Below are 19,190 nucleotides of genomic sequence, written 5' to 3'. Positions count from 1 at the left end.
TTCAATTGGGAAAAGTTAATCATTGAATTTGGTTTTTTCGAGTCTCAATGATAAACTTAGATGGAAATAAGAAGATGATGATGAAGAAGAAAAGAAAAGAAAAATAAGAGGATGATAATCATCCCTCTATCATCCTCTTATCTTTATCATCATCATAATCATCATCATGGTTTTACCTTTATCGCTTCAAGGTGTAACTGGGTGGGCCTTAGGTTAAGACAAAGGTTCAGAATTGTAAACATTATCATTATCCTTGATTATGGAAACATTGAAAAGTTTAAATTGTTTATTACTAAAAAAAAATATAAAATGAAAACAAGGTGAAAGTGTAAATGATTAAGATGATAATTATCAGGGATGATGATGATTAAGACGATGATAGCTACTGTTTATCAATGTTACAAAAGTGATTAAAACTAATCCTCAAAATTTGAGTGACCATTTTTTATTTTCTCTCTCATTTCTCAATCAACTTTTCCACCATTAAAATCATGGTCATCGATGGTCATTCAAGGCTCTTTAAAGTTAACAAAGTGATCACAAAAAGTTCAGCATCATGAATCAGAGGGATGCTCATGATAAGTTACCTCATGAAAGTTTTATGAATTAGGATTAGTCAACATTCAGAAGATGAGATTTTCATCATCGTCATCATGATCTCTCTCTCTCTCTCTCTCTCTCTCTCTCTCTCTCTCTCTCTCTCTCTCTCTCTCTCTCTCTCTACATCATTTACTTTGTCTTTGACATTTTCGGTATCATCAGTTTCTTTTGATTCTTCTTCCTCTTTTTCTGCTTCATGTTCACTTGTCTTCTTTGTCTTTATCATCTTTGCAGTTCTCTTCCTCCCACCCTACTAAAAGATGCTGAGAAGAAAAAATCTCCTTCTCTTCATCATCTACTCCATGTTCATTCACTTTCTCCTCTTTGATATAATCTTTTTCCTTTTTACTTCTCATCATCATCATTATCTTTCAGTTGTTTTTTTTCTCTCTCCTCTCCTTTGCTTTCCATCCTCATCCCATAGTATCATCATCAACATCATCATTAGCAACAAAAACAACAAAATAATTTCCATGAAGATGAAGCATAAAAAAAAACTGTTCCCTGTTGAAACTGAGCTTGAAAAACAACCCAAATGATAATAAGTTATCATTTTCATTGATTATTATTACATTACATGTCTATGAGTCTCCATGAAAATGAATCCGAGTTTTTCTCATGAAAATGAACATTTTTTTCACCAAGAAAATATTTTTACCTTTTTTTCACTAGAATCAACTAACAATATCAATAAAGTGTTTACCTTTCAATCAACCTCAATAACCATTTAGCTGGTTCCTCATCATTCAACTTATCATCATCTTCATCTTCATCTTTCTCTCTCTCTCTCATAGATTCATCTCTTTTTTACTCCCTTTTAACCAGTTACTTTATCTTTCCTCTTTCTCTTCATCATTTCTCTTACTTCTTTCTTTCTATCGATCTCTAGTTTCTCTCATCATCTTCTTCACGGCTACGTGCTCAAGGGCAAACCTAAGGTTTTTTTCTCCATCATCTTACTGAGTCAAATTTACTCTTACTTTTCATCATCATCATCATCATCTTCCTTTTCCTCTTCATCTTCCTCTTCATCTTAAGATAATCGATTGGGTATCACATGATCTCTTTAAATGTCTTCTTTATCCTCATCTTCATATTTATCATTTTTCTCTGTAATTTTTTTCAGAATTTGAAACAAATCTAACTGATAATATAATCATAGCTGAAGGTGATACAATCAACATAATCATGATGATAATAGTAGTTAATCAACAATTAACAGAGAGAGAGAGAGAGAGAGAGAGTTGAACAAAACAATAAAAGTCAATTGATTAACATGTTAATCAATTGTAATAATTATATTGATCAATTGTAGTTGATTAAGGTATATGTCATATCTTTTATGAATTAAATTAACTCCAATGGGAATATGATTAGTATATTATTAACATTGAAAATTGATAACATTATATAAAAAAAGTAACACAATCAACTGTATTTATAAATTGTTGTGGCTTTTCATCATCGGATTATCATCACAAGATAATGATGATGATGATAAAAATTATCCTATCAATTTAATCTCATAGGGTCGTTTAATATTAACAATGATTATAATCATGATGTATAATAACAATAGTAAATAATAATAACAATCATCATCATCATCGTTTTGTTACCTTATATTTTTCATTCATTCCCAGAGTTACATTGAAAGTCTATGGTTTTTGATAATAAACAACAAGGTGAGGTAACAACAGATTCCTAGTAAGTTATTGATTCATTCAAGTAGGAAAGTGTCCTTGGTTTTGTTCTCCCTCTCCCTCATCATCCCTTATCATCCCTATCATCATCATCATCATCATCATCTTGTGTCTGTCTATGGACCCACGAAAAATAATATTATCATTGTTACCAGAGGAGTTTCAGATCTCTATGTATTTTTCTGTTTCTTTTTCTCTCCTTTCTAGGTTATCACTTTTCCTTGCTCTCTCTCTCTCTCTCTCTCTTTTTCTTTCTTTCTTTCTTTCTTTCTTTTTTTCTCTCTCTTCTTCTTTCTCCTTCTCTGAGGTTCGTAAAAATTGAGCTCTTGTTGAAGGTCTATTGTTGAAGCCCGAATCTAACCTAAGACCAGGTCAGGTCAGGTCACGTTGATGTAGTATCAACATCATGGCCGCTTTGCTGGTGAAGCTTAAACTTTAGCTACTGTTTTCTTTGTTATTTTATCTTCTCTTTCTTTATCTTCATCTCCTCTCTTTCTTTCTCTCTTTCTCTCCCTCCCTCCTCTTCAAGCCTTCTTTTCATCTCTCTCTCTCTCTCTCCATCTTCCTTGGTGCAAAATAATAACAATAATAATAATGTTTATATGTTGGCCCCATTTTCGACTGTTACTTTGAGAAGATGAAGAAAATTTTTTTCAGACTTTTCCCTTTCTTTTTCTCTTTCTTTTCTTTAATCTTCACATCATCTTTTTTTTCCTACAACAATTACTTTTTAAAGGTTACAGTTTATTGATAATGAGCATTCGGATATTTAGTTAACATTGAATTTAAATGTTGGGTTTGTTTGTGTTGTCTCAGCATCTTCCTCTTTGATTACCTTGTATCATTTTACTCATCATTTTTTAAACATCGACTTTTCATCTTCTTCCTCTTATCCTATCATCCTTATCATCTTCATCACTACCATCAATTTCTCCATCTTCTCTTTCGTTTCTCTCTTTTCTCTCTCCATTACTTCCCTTTTCTCCCTTTCTTTTCTCTCTCTCTCTCTCTCTCTCTCTCTCTCTCTCTCTCTCTGCTCATTTTTCTGTTTTTGTTGTTATTGCTTCTTACTCTTCATCATCATCATCATCACCATGAAGATGAAAAGATGAGAAAAAGAAAATCTTTTCTCTTCTCATCTTCCTCCTCTTTTTTTACACTCTTTTTTCCCTTTGAGATTGAGTAGTAGTAGCAAATGATAACTATCATCATAAAGAATTGAAAACGAGTCAGAAAAAAGATACATCACATTAACACTGAAGTTAATTATCGAAGGAAAAACACCAACATGGCGTCACAATTACATTTAAATATCGAAAATAAAGAAAAGTTTTTCGATCTCATTCTCATCCCTTTTGTCCATTTCATCTTGAAGGAAGGAAAAACACCCTATCAGGCTGGTTAATGGTTACCCTGCTCTTCTTACCTTTTCTCTACTCATTTCTCATCAAAATATGTCTACTGGTAAAAAAAAAAGAAAGAGCAAAAAAGAGAGAGAAAGAAAAAAATTTGTTCTCTTTCATTTTCGAGGAAAAATTTCATCCTTATTAGTTCCTTTTTCCACCAAAAGATGGCACTAATTCGAATAGAACGCCACCTGGTGTTGGGTAGAGTTTTTGGTTTTCTTCTTTCTTTCTTTGTTGTTGCCTCAACATTGTCTTTCTTTTCTCTCTCATCCTTTTTTCTTCTCTTACTTTTCTTTCCTTCTCTCTTTTTCTCTTTCTCTCTCTCTTTTTTTCTGTGTCTTTCTTTCTCATCATCATCTTCTTCTTCATCTTCTCTGTGTTTTTCTCTCTTCGCTTCTTTCTCTGTGTTTTTCCTTTCTCTCTCTCTCTCTCCTACTTTTTTCTTCTCTTACTTTTCTCTCTTTCTCTTTCTCCATCTTCTCCATTTCTGTGTGTGTGTTTTTTTTTCTGTGAAAAAAAATTAAATATTATAAGAGAAAAAAAGAGTCAATTGATTAACATTTTTAATCTTTAAATTTTGTGTGTATTTGGATCTTCATCATCTCAACAATAACATCATCTCATATTCTTTTTAGTGTGACTGTGTGTGTGCATCTTTTCCTCTCTCTCTCTCTCTCTCTCTATTATCACTTATAATTCTTCTTCTCTATTTACACAACACTGGATTACATCAGAATATTTTTGTTAATTCCTATTCTCTTTTTATTCTCTTCTGAGGTGGTAATTAGTAACAATCATCTGTTCCTTTTTTCCATCATTGCCATGTCATTGCCATGACATCAGGATCAATACAAAGTACATCCTCAAGCGTATCTGCTTCACCACCACCAACAAGGACAACGACTCCACCAACATCAGCCTCAAAATCTGTGTTACCAACTGCCTCCTCAACCACAGCACCTTCAAGTGTTGCCACCAATTTTGATGAAGATTATAATGAATGGGATTTGGGTATTGGTGATCTAATAATTGACTTGGATGCAGACATAGAGAAAAACAATAGCCAACCCAACGGTTCTGCATCTTCTTCGCCTTTATCAGAAATATCAAGGGTAAAGTATCAAGAGAAAAAACGAAGAAAAAAAATATTATATATGCTATAAGAGAATAGAATATGTATTATATTCTATGTATAAGATTTTCTCTTTTTTCTTTTTCTTTTCCTTCTACTTCTTCATTTTCTCTTCTCTCTATTCTCTCATACATATATATACCTTTTCTCTCAACAAAGATGTTCTCCTTGTCTTATGGCTGCTTCTACTTCTATTTTTTTCTCTACATCATCTTCTTCTTTTTCGCCTTCTTCCTCTTGCTATAAGGAATAGAAAATGATGAAGAAAAAAAAAGAAAACAAAATTCTTGGTTTTCTTTTCTGTCTCTCTCTCTCTACAACTGCAAAACAAGTTTACACATCATCTTCATTATTAATACGATTGCCCTATTGGATTAAATGAAGTGTCTTTTACATAGTTTCCATTGTTTTTACAGTTGATGTTTATTCTACAATGAGAAAAGTAATTTGTTTCAAAATTGGATATAAATGTTCAGCAGAATACACATACCAAAAGTGATTATCATCGATTCTTTGTTTGAAGAGCATATACCTTATTTTTCTGCTTCTTTTTTTCTCTTCTCTCATCATCATAATCTTCTTCTTCTTCTATGCCCTATGTTCTTGTTAATCAGCATCTCTAGTGGTTTGTTGTCTCTCATTGAGAGAGAAAGAGAGGAAAAGATAGACTCGTTCAACAGGATATTTTCTTTCTAAACAAAAATTCTTCATTTTCACCACCACTAGTGTTAATTGTTGCCAATTTTATTCGTTCAAACCTTAATTTGCCATCGTCTTTCTCTCATCAGCATCTTTTTTTTCGCCTTCATTTTCTATTCTTTTTGTATCTCCATCCATTTCTGTCTTATTATTTGCCACCGAAGGATTATTTTAGATTTATGCATTATGTCCCAACATCTTTCTCTCTCTCTCTCTCTCTCTCGCTTTACCGATCACTCCTTTGAGTAAACAAGTTAATTTCAGGCTTAGAGTTATTCTTGTTTTTTTTTCTCTTGCTTTGTATCATCTTATCAAATCTTCAACTGTTCAATGTTGAATTTTCTAGTTAGAACATAAAAAAAGGTGGTACCCATCAAGCTCTCCCTCATTGAGAGGTTTTCTCATTATCTTTCTCCCTCTCTATTTTCTGTGTCTAGTATCATTCTCTCTCTCTCTCTCGCTTTGTGCAGCGAATGTGGAGTCATCTCTTGTACACACTCTCAGAATCTATTGCTACAAGAAGAAGAAGAGGAAAAAAGAAGATGAAGAAGAAAAAGAGTCAGAATTCACACCATTAGATCCATTGATAGTTCATTTGTTGTTTCACTTTTTCGCTGTTTACTTATCAATTAGATCTCTCTTCCGATTATGTTTGAATGGCTGGACTAATTAACCAATCATTAGCATTTCGTTTTCCAACTAATCTCTCTCATTTGCTTTCCAATCTGGTTTTTGATTGGTTTTTTTCTTCTAAAACATTAATCTTAATCTTCTTATTAAACCATTTTTTGTCTTCATGGTGAACATTTTGGGTCTTTAGGCTTTTTTCCCCATCAAACCTCCTCTTTCCTCCTTATTCACTCAGCCATATACTCAGTTAGGGAAAGAGAAACACATCAAAGGCACTATTTCAAAAGCACTTTCTTTAAAGTACTTGTAGGATTTTCCTGTTTCAACAACTCAATTCACTTTATCGGATTTAGTCTGGATAATTTTTTCGCTGATTCTGAGTGTTTTTTTCTTCACTTTGACACAACTTCCTTTTTCACTCAATTTTTACTATACAAAACCTAGTATATCTTTTATTTTTCCTCTCTTTCTTTCTCTCTTTCTTTCTCTCTCCATCTCCATCTCTTTCTCTAGTTCTCTTTTTACTCTTTGTCTGTCTTTGTCTGTCTTTTTTCCTTCTCTTTCTTTCTTTTTTCTCTTTCTCTCATCTCTTCTTGTTAACAACAAAGTGACAGTTTCTCTTGATTACATTTCATTCTCTCTCTCTCTCTCTCTCTCTCTCTCTCTCTCTCTCTCTCTCTCTCTCTCTCTCTCTCTCTCTCTCTCTTTGTATTTATAATATATTTTCCCCACTCGAGTTATCATGTACAATGTCTTAACTAATTTTTCTGGTTAAGTTTTTTTGTTTAACTCGAAAATTTTTATTACTAGTTTTTATTCTGTTCTTTTTTTCTCAATTTTCTTCCCTATTCTTAGTTTTAAGACTTTGAGAACATGCAAAAGACGAATACATATTATTACTTGTGTATTAATAGTTGTTTTTCTATTTTCTCTTTGAATATTTCTATTTTTCTCACTTATAGCCAATGGAAGCAAACACACCGAGTCAGCCTGAAGTGAGGCACATGTCGACGTGTACTAGTGTAGGTACTGTAACTGAACCCGATTGTCTTGGACCCTGCGAACCAGGTACCAGTGTTACCTTGGAAGGTATTGTCTGGCAAGAAACCGAAGGAGGTAAAGTTGATAATTTATCTTTATCTTTCTCTATTTCTCTCTCTCTCTCTCTCTCTCTTTTCCTATGTTTATTTATCTTTTACCTCCCTCTTTGTTGATGGAGAAGAAAATAGATCCCAAATGTTGATTGTGTATATTTTTTTCTGCGATAAAAAAAGTTTACGTCTACTCTTTTTTTCCTCTGCTAATTTATTTGTTTTTTCTTTTGATTAAATTTTGTTCCTTTAGGTGTCTTAGTTGTAAATGTTACATGGAGAGGTAAAACTTATGTTGGTACTTTATTGGACTGTACTAAACACGATTGGGCTCCACCACGTTTCTGTGAATCTCCGACAAGTGATATTGAAGCTAAAGCAAGTAAAAATAGCAGAGCAAAACGAGGTAGAACTTCAGTTGACTTACGTAGTGTTCAAAGTAAATTACGTAATGGAAAAGGACGTAGAACAGCAAATTCAAATTTTACGGTACCCGCAAGTCCAGTAAAATGTGAAGCACCAACAAGTGTAAATGGTAAACGTAAATCTCGACCAGACCTGGAATTAAGTCCAGTCCCCGAATCAGCTAAAAATGGTAGTAAACGTAATCGTTCCCAATCTCGGAATACTCCTACACCCAATGTGTTTTCAAGTGAACCAACAACACCAACCTTGCATGCACCTCCTCTGGCTTTAATTGAATGTCCAGAGCCAAATTGTAGTAAAAAGTACAAGCATATCAATGGATTAAAATATCATCAAACCCGTGCCCATAGTGGTTTAAGTGAATCAACAAATAAAACTGAAACCGATTCAACAGACCCCGAATCAGTTAAAGATTCAGTGTTGCCTTCGGATAGTGAGGAAGCTACAACCGAAACTTCAAGTGTACCACCTAGTCCATCGTCTAAAAATGCACCCAAAAGTGGACCTACAACTAATGATAATAATAATAGTGAGAGTACCACCAGTGACCCAAAAGAGGCAAATCGGAATAATAATAATAGTTCAGAAAGTGCTAATCAAGAGTCATCGGTAACTTTTCAGCCTATCTGTGATCCTAAAACTGCCAATACTTCAGCTGGATCACCAATGAGTGATGAACTAAATGATACTCCAATGGATACAAGATATTCACCCTCTTCCTCATCTCCCTCTCACGGATCCACTGTAATACCAACAACATCACCATCACCACCAACAACAACCACAACCACAGCATCAACCAGCAACAATACCTCATCTACAACAACCTCTTCAGGACTTACAAGTTCTTCTACATCTCATACTACAAGTAGTACTCCTAGTGCCACATTCCTAGTCCCATCTTCGGGTTCGCAAGGTAATAATAATTTCTCATCATTAATTTATTCATTTTATTAGCTATTTTACCCTCACTAAACCACCTTAGGGTTGTAGGGAGAAGGATTTTCATTTATCATTAATCTTTCAATGAATTTTTTTATTCTTCAATTTTCTTTTCATTCTTTTTATTAGGTAACTTATCAAATACTGGCCCGTTAAAGCATTTGCCAAGTAAACCAATGTCAGTGGACTATGTAAATTCGCAGTCCGATAATGGTAAGAGAAAAAAATCAAAACATAAGAAAAAGAAAAAGGACAAAGATCGTGAACGCGATAGAGATAAAGATAAAAAATCGAAGCACGAAGGCTCTTCTGATGGAGGTTTGTATTGAATCATTTTGTCTTTTAAATTCTGACTTTTAATTGTTTTGTTTTTCCTTTGCTAATTTCCTTTAATTTGTTGTTTTCCGTCCTTTCCAGTCCCTGGAATCAAAGTAAAAGTTGTTGGTTACTCATTGGATACTTTGGGAACGAACGCTGATTGTGCTGGCCAATCATCTAGTGAACAAGTACCAATGGATACATCTCCGTCAGGAAATTCATGTGGATCTCCTGTAGATAATTCAAATTCTGATGCGTGTAATATTGAAAATGTTGGAAGCCCTGCTTATTCAGACATTTCTGATGCCAACGATACGGAAACTGAACTTAGCGTTAAACCCAGTGTTAAAACTGAAGAACCAGTAGCTTCAGTAAACACTTCCAGTTCTGAAAATTCCACCAAATCAGCTTCAAATAATTTTGGAATTTATCCATTTTATAATCAAACTTCCTTCATTCTTCCCGTAGGATCATCTCCTGGTGACAAAACTGCCGCATCACAACCGCCATACTCGTAAGTTGGATACACCACCGCGAAACCAAAACACTATTCATCTATCATCATTAAACTCAACGATTTAAAAAATTTCTACTCCAAGATTTTTATATACCTATTGAGATATTTGATGACCTTTGATGGTTATTTTTCAATGGCCAATCATCAGTCAATCTTAAATATTTGCATCTCTTGTGATTTCTATAGTTTATCTTGAGTCTGATGATAAATGAAAATTTTTAATTGTTTCAACTCTATTAATTTATCTTTTTCTTTGCAGAGAAAAACAAAATCAAGATCCGTCACCTCAACCCCAATCTACATCAAATCAACCACCTTCATCATCAAATAATTCATCTCATTCATCTAAATCTTCATCATCTTCGTCACCCTCTCCTCCATCCGCATCAACTTTATCAACGCAGCCATCATCATTATCTTCATCATCATCATCCACATCGTTAATCTCTCAACCAACATTGTTACCTTCTCAATCAACATCTATTTCACAGCAATCTTCTCAACCACAAAATCGCAACCCATCACCTCCACAAATAACAAATACACTTCAACAACCGCAAACACAACAATCACAATCAAATCAGCAATTATTATCATCTGTAAGCTCTTCAGTGTCATCTCAGCAAAGTGTCAACACATCAGATATTAAGAAAAGTGAAATATCCCGATCCTCTGGTCCAACCGATCCAAGAAGACCCAGAGACACTGTAGATTTAACCGATAAAAAAAGAGATGATAAAATTCTTCTTCCCGAAACAGTTTAACATCATCTTCTTCCTCTTCTTCCTCTCCGCCTAATAATTTAAAAGGAACCTTAACAATCCCCTCAAATAGCACCAATCCTTCAATGTCCACTGGTCAAGAATATGCACCACCCTCGATGCAAGGATCTTTCTCTTATCCCTATGGATTCATGCCTGGTGGTTATCCAGGATATTCAATGGATCCCGCTTATCACATGCACTTATTAGCAACAGATCCACTTTATAAGCAACAATGTGAGAGAGCTACAGTTGAACAGGAGAGACTTTACAAGGAGCAGCATATGAAATTAATAGAAAAAGGTGACCATCAATTAAAAGAAGGATCACAATTAGGAACTAATGATAAAGGACAATCATCTCCTTCAATTATGGGACTTGATTTAGCGACAAAAGCATCAGGTTTAGGGACAAATTCGGGAGACCTTAGGATAACACCAACTTCCAAAGTTGATACCATGTTAATAACCAATATTTCATCAAAAGACAAGATGGACTCTGATATTAGTAATAGAGGAACCATGTTAAAAGATAATCATGATATAACAGTAGAACCTCAATTAATTAAAAGTAGTAATAGTAAAGGTGGTCCATTAGTGGGTCCATCAATGATGGTCTCTACTTCTAACTATCCTAATTCACTTTACGATCCGCTTTATGATAAATCAAAAGATGACATAAAAAGGTTTTATGTTGTCGACCATTCAAAGAATGAAGATCCTTCGCCCAGGGTACCATCTCTATCAGGATTATCATCATCCCATACCTCAAGTAGTGGTGGTAGTAATTCTGGTCCACCCCCATTGAAAAGAGATGATTCTCATTTAAACCGTGATAATAAGATGGATTCATCAATGAAATCATCATCCTCTTCCTCCTCCATTTTGAATATACCACAAGGCAGTAAAATTCCAATGTCTGTCTCAAGTAATTCTGTGATGTCTTCTCTTTCAAACGCAAGTTCTTCATCGATATCTAGTCCTAAGAATGCAGCCCATCATCATCATCAACCACCTTCATCATCAACAAATTCATCTTTTAGTTCCTCTAAAGAGTCTTACTCTTCCTCTTCATCATCATCCTCAAAGAAAGATCATCATAAGTCAAACAATGATGATAATAATAAGGATAGAAATAAACATCATCACCACCACCACCATCATCACCATCAGCAACAGCAGCAGCAGCAGCAACAACAACAACAACAACAGAATAAAAATGAAGGTGTTAAACCAACAATGGAGACAACTGGACCACCCCCACCTCCTACAAACAGTTATTATCTTTCATCAGCTTACCTTCAACATCCATCAGCCCATAGCCCATTTGGTGCTCATATGCCCTTCGATCCAAACCACCCTATTTTCCGACCTGGAGCAATGAATCCACCCGTTATGGGTCACCCTTACGGTGGACCACCTTACCTTCATCCACAATTAAGATATCATCATGGTCCACCAGGTTCATCATCTGGCTTGGATATTAGCCATTTTCATCTAAATTAATTTATCAAGATAATAATTTAAACCAGTGATTGTAATTAATCATTATAATGAATTGAACGCATCTTACGGACAACACACACACAAAACACTCACTCACACTCACACTCACAACTCATCAAATCTCTCTCTCTCTCTTTCCCTATCTATCTCTCACACACAATCCCATCAACATAAAGAGTAAACAAAAAAAAATTTTCTTTCCTTTTTTTTGCATAAAAAAATGAAAACAAAAAATCATGAAAAAAAATCAATCGGTGCCTCTTGCATAAATGTAAACTATATCAATAATACAAACTTAATTAAAAAAAGTGATTCTCATCATTTACAATGAAAAACAACAACAACAGTTGAACAATTTAGTCTTGAATCGCGATTCATTGGTGTTTAATTGCGATTCACATTGATTTACCAATAGATTGTCAAGTTTTATTGTTTTTTTTGTTAATTGTTTACAAATTAACACACTAATTACAACACTAAACCTAATTACAGAATTGCAATTAACAGGGGAGACATTTTCCAATTCTAATTGGGAAAATATTGGCAAACAAAATGAAAAGCGAAATTGTGACAATTAAAGGGAAAAAATTCTCGATCAATTGTAAATTCTAATTGTTATATACAAATTGATGATTTACTTAATTGTCTGAGAAAACGAAATTATATTTTGTTGTATTTATCCGAACGAAGAAAACTTTTTATCATTATCAATATTTGATAGAAAGAAAAAATTGATTTTTGTTACCAATGGATTATGATGATGATTGAATGATGATGAAGATCCTAAATTGTGAACTGATTGTCAGTTGATTGTTAATGTAATCAAATTGATCATTGAATCAGTGGATTGAATAGAGTTGGTTGAATGGAAGTGAAATGATTTTTATTCATTCGCTTAATTGCTGAGAGTAAAAGTAAAAGTCGACCAAATCGAAGTGGACAAGTCGAAGTGTAAAGATGACCATTATTATGAATTGATGATGATGATGATGAGGAAGAAGATGATGATGATGATGATGATGATGATGAAGTTGTATGTTGATAGAGTAACAATTGAGCTTGATCCTGAATCATTGCAATTTGATTTATATCCGTCAATCCAGTTAACTCTGAAAAGAGATGAACAAATTTAACTTGAATAGAGTAACTAATTGTGTTGATTAAGAGGTATCACTTTTTTTTCATCTTTCATTTTGATTAACCAGTGATAATTAAATTGCCACTGATCAACTTACCTGGTCGGAAAAGTAACAGTGCTTTTAGACAAGTGTATTCAATGTGATCTAAATTAATTGAATCAATGTAATCAATGATATCTTTGAGTCTCCAGGAATCATTTAGATTGAAATAATTGTTGTGTTGATTTAAAAAGTTTGTAATTATTTCAGTTGATGAAATTGTTGCTGATTGTTGTTGATTGTTTGATGAACTTGATTTAATTGGTGTTGGTGTTGTTGATAAATTGTTGATATTTAAACGATATTGTAAACCAGTTAACAGAATTAAATCAATCAAAGTTTCATCTAATAAAATTTGTTGATCTGATCTTCGTAATGATTGAAATGCTGGTATACTTAAAGCCCAATTAACTTAATTGTTTGGTTTATTGTTGATTAATTTGATGATTAGAGAGAGAGAGAGAGAGAGAGAGAGAGAGAGAGAGAGAGAGAGAGAGAGAGAGAGAGAAAGGAAAAGAGTAGAGGAAAAAGTTATTAGAAACAAAATGGAAAAGTTAATTGTTAATGTTTCGTATTTTGTGGTTAATTTTACTTTCTACTCGGTGAGAAAAAGTTAATTGTTGTAATTAAATTTTTCTTAATGATGATGATTTACTTACGAGCCGTGAAGATGATTCCGGTAATTGGTGTTGGTGAGTAACATGGTTGAGGTATAATTGGCGTTGTTACTGTTGGTAGGAACCATTGTGACCATGGGTCAGTTGTTGATTGAGATGATAATGATTGGGAAACTGAATTAAATGATCGGCTAATTAATGGTATTGTGGATGTGGTTAAAGGTGATGATGATGAGTGAGTGGACGATGAAGGAGATGATATAACTTGTGAAGGTTCAATTGTTGGTCCAAGTGATGAGGATGAAACTGTTTCTGTGGTCACTAAATTTGAAATGTATGAACTTCCGGAAATTGTTGATATTAGAGGATGAAGATGTGGTGTTTGTAGGTGGGGATGATGATGATGATGATTATTGTTATTATTTGATAAAGGTGATCTAGATGATCTGAGAAATGTTGATGATGATGATGGAGACGATAAATTTGAAGATGTTGATGATAAAATGTTTGTTGTGGTTGTTGGTTGTTGGGTTGATGTTGATGTCGTTTTAACTGGTCGAGTATTTTTTGACCAATTTTCAGGTCGATTACTTGATTTACAATCAGTTTTACCGTTACAATTTATCCTCTCATGTTGAACAGCTTAATACACAAGGAGAAAAGGTGAAAGTTAAATAAATCATTTTAACAATTTGTTGATGGTCAGTGGTTATGGTCACTTATATATAAGTTTTTCAAGACTCTCAAATTGAACGGAAATGTTGAATCAAAATGTAATGACATGTTTACAATTACTTAATTTCACATTAAATTAGATAACAATCAATTAAATTGTATCCATTGATTGGTTACAATCAAAGTATACACACAATACTTTTTACTCTGATTGTTATTCAATTGGAAAACAATTGATTCTATCAATTGATTTGATTACTTTTAGGGTTTTCAACTTTTTCTCAGAGATTTGGTTGATTACTTTTAATTAATTTCGTAATTACTTCTTACCTTCTCGTCTCATGTTCACTTGGAGGCATTTCTTGAATCGACAATATTGACACTGGTTCCGTCGAGCGACATCGATCACACAAAGTCCACGATCTTTACACTTGTAAACCAGATCACGACGAACACTTCGTTTAAAGAAACCTCTGTGAAAATTTAATCGAAAGGTGAGAATTGATCAGTTGGGGTAAGGAGGAAATCGAAACTTTTGGAAAAACAATTACCTGCAACCATCGCAACTTGGTACACCGTAGTGTCGACCTGAGGCTCGATCTCCACAAATCAAACAAACGGAACTTTGATTAGCCGATGAGGTTGATGAAGAAGATGAAGATGAGGTTGAAGATGAATGTCCAATTGGATTAAGATGATTAGCTAATAGATTAGCTTTAAATAGGTCGATATCCATCATAGAAAAAAAGAGAAGAGAGAGAGAAAAAAGTTCTAATATAAGTTATCGATAGAAGATGAAATCGAAAAGTGAGAAAGCTAAAAATGTTTCAACATCTTCCACCTTCATCTTTATCTTCATTTTTGCTCATCATCCTTATCATCACATGGGAAGTGAGACACTTGTTGACACTTTGCTCCTTCACTGTCATCTTCATCTTCATCAATTGATGATACAAATACACACATGGAGAGAGGGTGAGGGTGAGAGAGATAAGTAAACTTTCATTTTCTCATTCCACCTCCCACTGGATAGAGAAGAAGAAGAAAAAATCTTCAACTGTCCACTGTCCACCTTTTTCTCTTGCCTGTCAATTAGTTTTGAGTAAATTAAATGCAAATTATTCCAAGAGAATTGATTAGTTTAATCAATCTTTTTTCTCTTCTTCTTTTTTTTTACAACCTTAAAGGTAGACAATTAGATGGACAATCAATGTATTATTTTAATGTGGAAAATGTTGACAACAAATAATGGATAACAAAAGTAAACGATTTAATTGATTGACAGTTTTAAAGTTTGTTAATGAGTTAATTTGTTCATTGAATGAAAAAAAAATCAGCAGGAATACTGAGTTTTAATTCACATTGACCATTGGGGTGTATCGAGGGGATAAGGTAAAGGTGGGTTATGACCGTTACTCAGTCGCCTTTGAGCTTCACTGCGTATGAGTTGAAGTGGCGTTTTTGCCTTCTCATCTTGAGAGAGAGAGAGAGAGAGAGAGAGATTTAGGATTTTGGAGAAGGGAAAATAATTGTTTACAATTCACTAGGATAAGTGTGAGTTCGGTAGAGGGAGAGAGAGAGGAAGTGGATGAAGAGGGTGGAAAGAGGAAGAGGAAAAGTGATCGCATACAAATACCTTTTCCCTTTGATAGATTTAAAGATTAGTGGAAAGGTGTAAAAGTCCATTCACAAGAGTTCTGGACATGAAGATAAAGGAAAGAGAGAAAGAGAGAGGGAGGGAGAAGAGATGATGAAGATGAAATTTTTTTTTCTCTTTTTTCATTTATATTAAATACATAGAAAAGAATGGGAATATTTCCATATGCTTTAAATGGACTTCCCATGTTGTCGATGTCGAAGGGAAGAGTTGCCTTCCGATTGTCTTTCAATCTTTCACTCTTTTTCCTTTCATATTGTCATCTTCATCTTCCTTATCATCCCGTTTCTCTCTCTCTCTCTCTCTCTTTTAGATCAGTCAATCGTTCATGAAGAAACATGATGAACACTTGAAGAAAACAACAGGGAATCACAATTTTTTAATTCCATTGATTCTCTCAATCATGTTTTCCATCAATCAAATTATCTTCATTCTTCTGCCCCCCAATCAGCTGACTTGTTTTTTATCATCTTCTTCTTAATTCAATCCGGTGTAACTTTTGTTTCCATACATTCGATTTAATCCGCTATCCATTTATCTCTCTCTCTCTTTATCTCCCTTTCCCTCTCTCCCTCTCTAATCTTAATCTTTTATCAAGTAATGATTCGGATCAAGTGTATAAAAGGTTAGACCAAGAGATTCAGAGTAAAAGTTACTGTTTAAAGTTCATGGGACTTTGTCCAGATTGTGTCCAGTGTTCGAGAGGACAAAAAGTAATCTCACTTTTGTTTCTTTAAGCTTTATCCTGAAATCTATCACCATGTAACCTTTATCTTTATCGTAATTGTTAAAACATGTTATACCAGTTAAAGAAACAGCTTAAGATGATACTTTTATTCCCATGGCTTTTTGATGAAAAGATGATGAGGATGATGAGGATGGCGATGATTGGCTTTGAATGGGATAATAGATGAACTTCATCCAGCCTGAGAGCATCTCCAACTTGTCGGTGGTAGTGATTCAATTTTCTCGATCCTTTTCCTTGCCCATATTAACCATATAAATCCAATTAAGCTTAAAATGATCATCTCAATATAATAACCGTCGACGGTAATGTTACATTGTCCACCCGCTTTCGAGCAAGTGGCCATAGTCTCTTTGGTATTGCACGAGAATCCATCGACGGAACAATGTTTAAATGTAGAGTAATCAAGTAACCACAAACTAATGAACGAAGGCCAAACACCGCCTAAATTGTTGATTGTGTTTAAAAGTGTCATGTAAGTACCACCGATAACGGGATCACTGACACGATTGAAAAAGGCCAAAAGTGTAACGAAAAAACAATCTTGAACAAATCGATGAAAGTATAAAACAATAATCACAACGATATAATAATAACTTGGAAATGATTTTGAAACGGGATCACCGATGCTTTTAGTCCAGGCCAATAGTCCCATGAATGTGAGGCCACAAATTATTCTGAGAGAGGGGAAAAGTTTTACAACAAATTAGTATATCGAAAATGAGAAGGAAAAAGTTCTAATCGTATTAGTACCTAAATGGATAAGTTTTGATGAAAACTCGAAGTGGCTTCGCACCCTTTGTGTATCTACTCAGGTACCAAGGTAAAATTATCTGCATTGGAATCGTGGGTACACTGAGAAAGGCCAATGTTTCCTTTGATATTCCGGCTTCGGTGAGTTTCAAGGGTGTCCCTGAATCGGTTATAGCAAATGCTACTTTACAGGTAAGCAGGATAATCGCAAATGATTGGATACTTTTAAGTTTTAATATTTTAATCAGCATAAGATAAGTTCCTAGAATTGTTTCCTCTTCCGCTGATTGATTGGTTTTCTCGGGTTTTTCTCGTTTAAATATCCAAACAAGACTTGTTGTGATTAGAAAAACAATTGACCAAAAGTAGAGAAAACCTAATAAGAATTGAAGGAGAAAATGGTTAAGTTGATTAGTATTGTTGATATTGTTTCGAAGTGTTTTCGAGATACTTACCTGGTAATGTTATCATTCCAGTGTCACTTGGAATTGATCTTAGATACTTGTTACAAAGGTCAGGAGATAGTAATGCAAGGAAGACAATGTAACCAAGGGTAACACCGATAGTTTGACCGATAGGATTACAAACTGACCCATAGACTAGGTTTTCCTTTGATAACATGGTTAAAACCCATCCATCGATTGCAATATCTTGAGTTGCACATAAAAAATTGAGGAAGAAAAAAACTGCTGCCAAAATTTTAATCGACGGCGATTCATTTAAAACTGACCTAGAATAAGAATCAACTAGCGATTGACCAGAAGAGATCGTAGTCATTTCAAGGGTTTGATTTCTCTCGATAATAATGGAAACATCTTTCGGTAATGGTCCAAGTAGATCATCGATTTTGAGAGAAAGTAGAAACAAAGTTAATCCGATAAAGTATTGGGTCGGAATGAGCCAAGACTTACGACGACCGAATCGCCGACTATACAAGGAATCGACAATCGGTGCCCAAAGTAATTTCAAACTACCAATCAAAAGAAAACACAATAGGTAAATCTTACTCGAATCGAAAACCAAAATAAAAAAAACTCACCTGTAAGGCCATGAACATAGACTAAAGATCGCTTGCTGAGAATAGGTCACCTTGTAGTTCTGTAAAATTAACGGTATACTTGCTGAAAGACCCAATGGAATCCCTTGTATAGCGTAAAGAAAGACCAGAATAAATATTGACCCATAATCACCGGACAATGAGCTGCCCCGATTAACTGACCTTTGGCTACCATTTTCACCCATAGTTGTAAAACTTTTACTGAAACTGAATCAATAATAATATTATTTTCCGATTGAATTGAAAGTCAAAATGAAATCAAGTTCAAATTAATCAACTACACAATTTGTATTAACACTTAATATTATCGTTGATTAAAGTTAATCACTTGGTAACAAGCACATGATTAACTCACCCAAATAACCTGATTATAAGAAATGATTGAAGAAAAAGAAAAAAAAATTAACAAATTGTTGATTTAATTTGTATTAAATGCTCAGTAATTTCATTAATCGTTAATTGTAATCAACTTAACAGCAACAGACAAAAAAAGAGCAACAATTTACTGTTAGAAACAATTGAAACTTGGTCAAGATTAAATTGTTTTAACTAAATAAAGTTTCTTAATCATTTGTTTTAATCGCAAGGACTTTTAATTACTTACAAATTCAATATTGATTTAATTTAATTGTGGTGAGTGCAAAAAGTTTACTATTAATTGTATACATACAACAGAGGTACTGGATTTAATTGCCTCAGGCAATTTGGTTAATTAAATGATTTCTTTCATTATTATCAATAGATTCTCATCAGTGATAAATTAATGAATCATTTTAAT

At 33.8% G+C, this 19,190-nt stretch overlaps 3 protein-coding genes across 5 annotated transcripts; 1 reads left to right on the top strand and 2 right to left on the bottom strand.

Moving 5' to 3' along the window:
* The first annotated feature begins 4,077 nt into the window (after positions 1-4,077).
* LOC128389059 (zinc finger protein 608-like) lies at positions 4,078-12,074 on the top strand. Its single transcript, XM_053348567.1, is given in 7 exon segments — positions 4,078-4,821; positions 7,133-7,286; positions 7,515-8,603; positions 8,759-8,947; positions 9,047-9,461; positions 9,724-10,204; positions 10,207-12,074. Coding segments are annotated over 7 exon segments (4,131 nt in total). The 5' UTR covers positions 4,078-4,542; the 3' UTR covers positions 11,731-12,074.
* A 60-nt stretch (positions 12,075-12,134) lies between these two features.
* On the bottom strand, positions 12,135-15,253 carry LOC128389063 (photoreceptor-specific nuclear receptor-like). Its single transcript, XM_053348572.1, has 5 exons — positions 14,752-15,253; positions 14,531-14,673; positions 13,568-14,167; positions 12,966-13,319; positions 12,135-12,839 (listed from the first exon to the last, which is right to left on the bottom strand). The coding sequence occupies exons 1-5, from the start codon at positions 14,937-14,939 to the stop codon at positions 12,562-12,564; spliced, it is 1,563 nt and encodes a 520-aa protein (XP_053204547.1). The 5' UTR covers positions 14,940-15,253; the 3' UTR covers positions 12,135-12,561.
* On the bottom strand, positions 14,774-18,959 carry LOC128389062 (acetyl-coenzyme A transporter 1-like). Of its 3 annotated transcripts, none has more exons than XR_008325407.1 (6): positions 18,768-18,959; positions 18,395-18,619; positions 17,811-18,325; positions 17,356-17,731; positions 16,661-17,279; positions 14,774-14,914 (listed from the first exon to the last, which is right to left on the bottom strand). XR_008325407.1 is itself a non-coding variant. In XM_053348571.1 (5 exons), the coding sequence occupies exons 2-5, from the start codon at positions 18,595-18,597 to the stop codon at positions 16,775-16,777; spliced, it is 1,599 nt and encodes a 532-aa protein (XP_053204546.1). In that variant the 5' UTR covers positions 18,598-18,619; positions 18,768-18,959; the 3' UTR covers positions 15,705-16,774. The 3 variants fall into 3 exon arrangements, 1 of the variants encoding a protein (XP_053204546.1); XR_008325408.1 differs by lacking the exon at positions 14,774-14,914 and adding an exon at positions 15,401-15,673; XM_053348571.1 differs by lacking the exon at positions 14,774-14,914 and having other exon boundaries at positions 15,705-17,279.
* Positions 18,960-19,190: the final 231 nt, after the last annotated feature.

This window comes from Panonychus citri, unplaced genomic scaffold (assembly GCF_014898815.1).
Source record: "Panonychus citri isolate SS breed McGregor unplaced genomic scaffold, ASM1489881v1 Contig00104, whole genome shotgun sequence".
Classification (NCBI taxonomy): Eukaryota; Metazoa; Arthropoda; class Arachnida; order Trombidiformes; family Tetranychidae; genus Panonychus; species Panonychus citri.
Note: the sequence above shows the minus strand (reverse complement) of the source record. Positions and strands in the feature narration are given on the sequence as shown.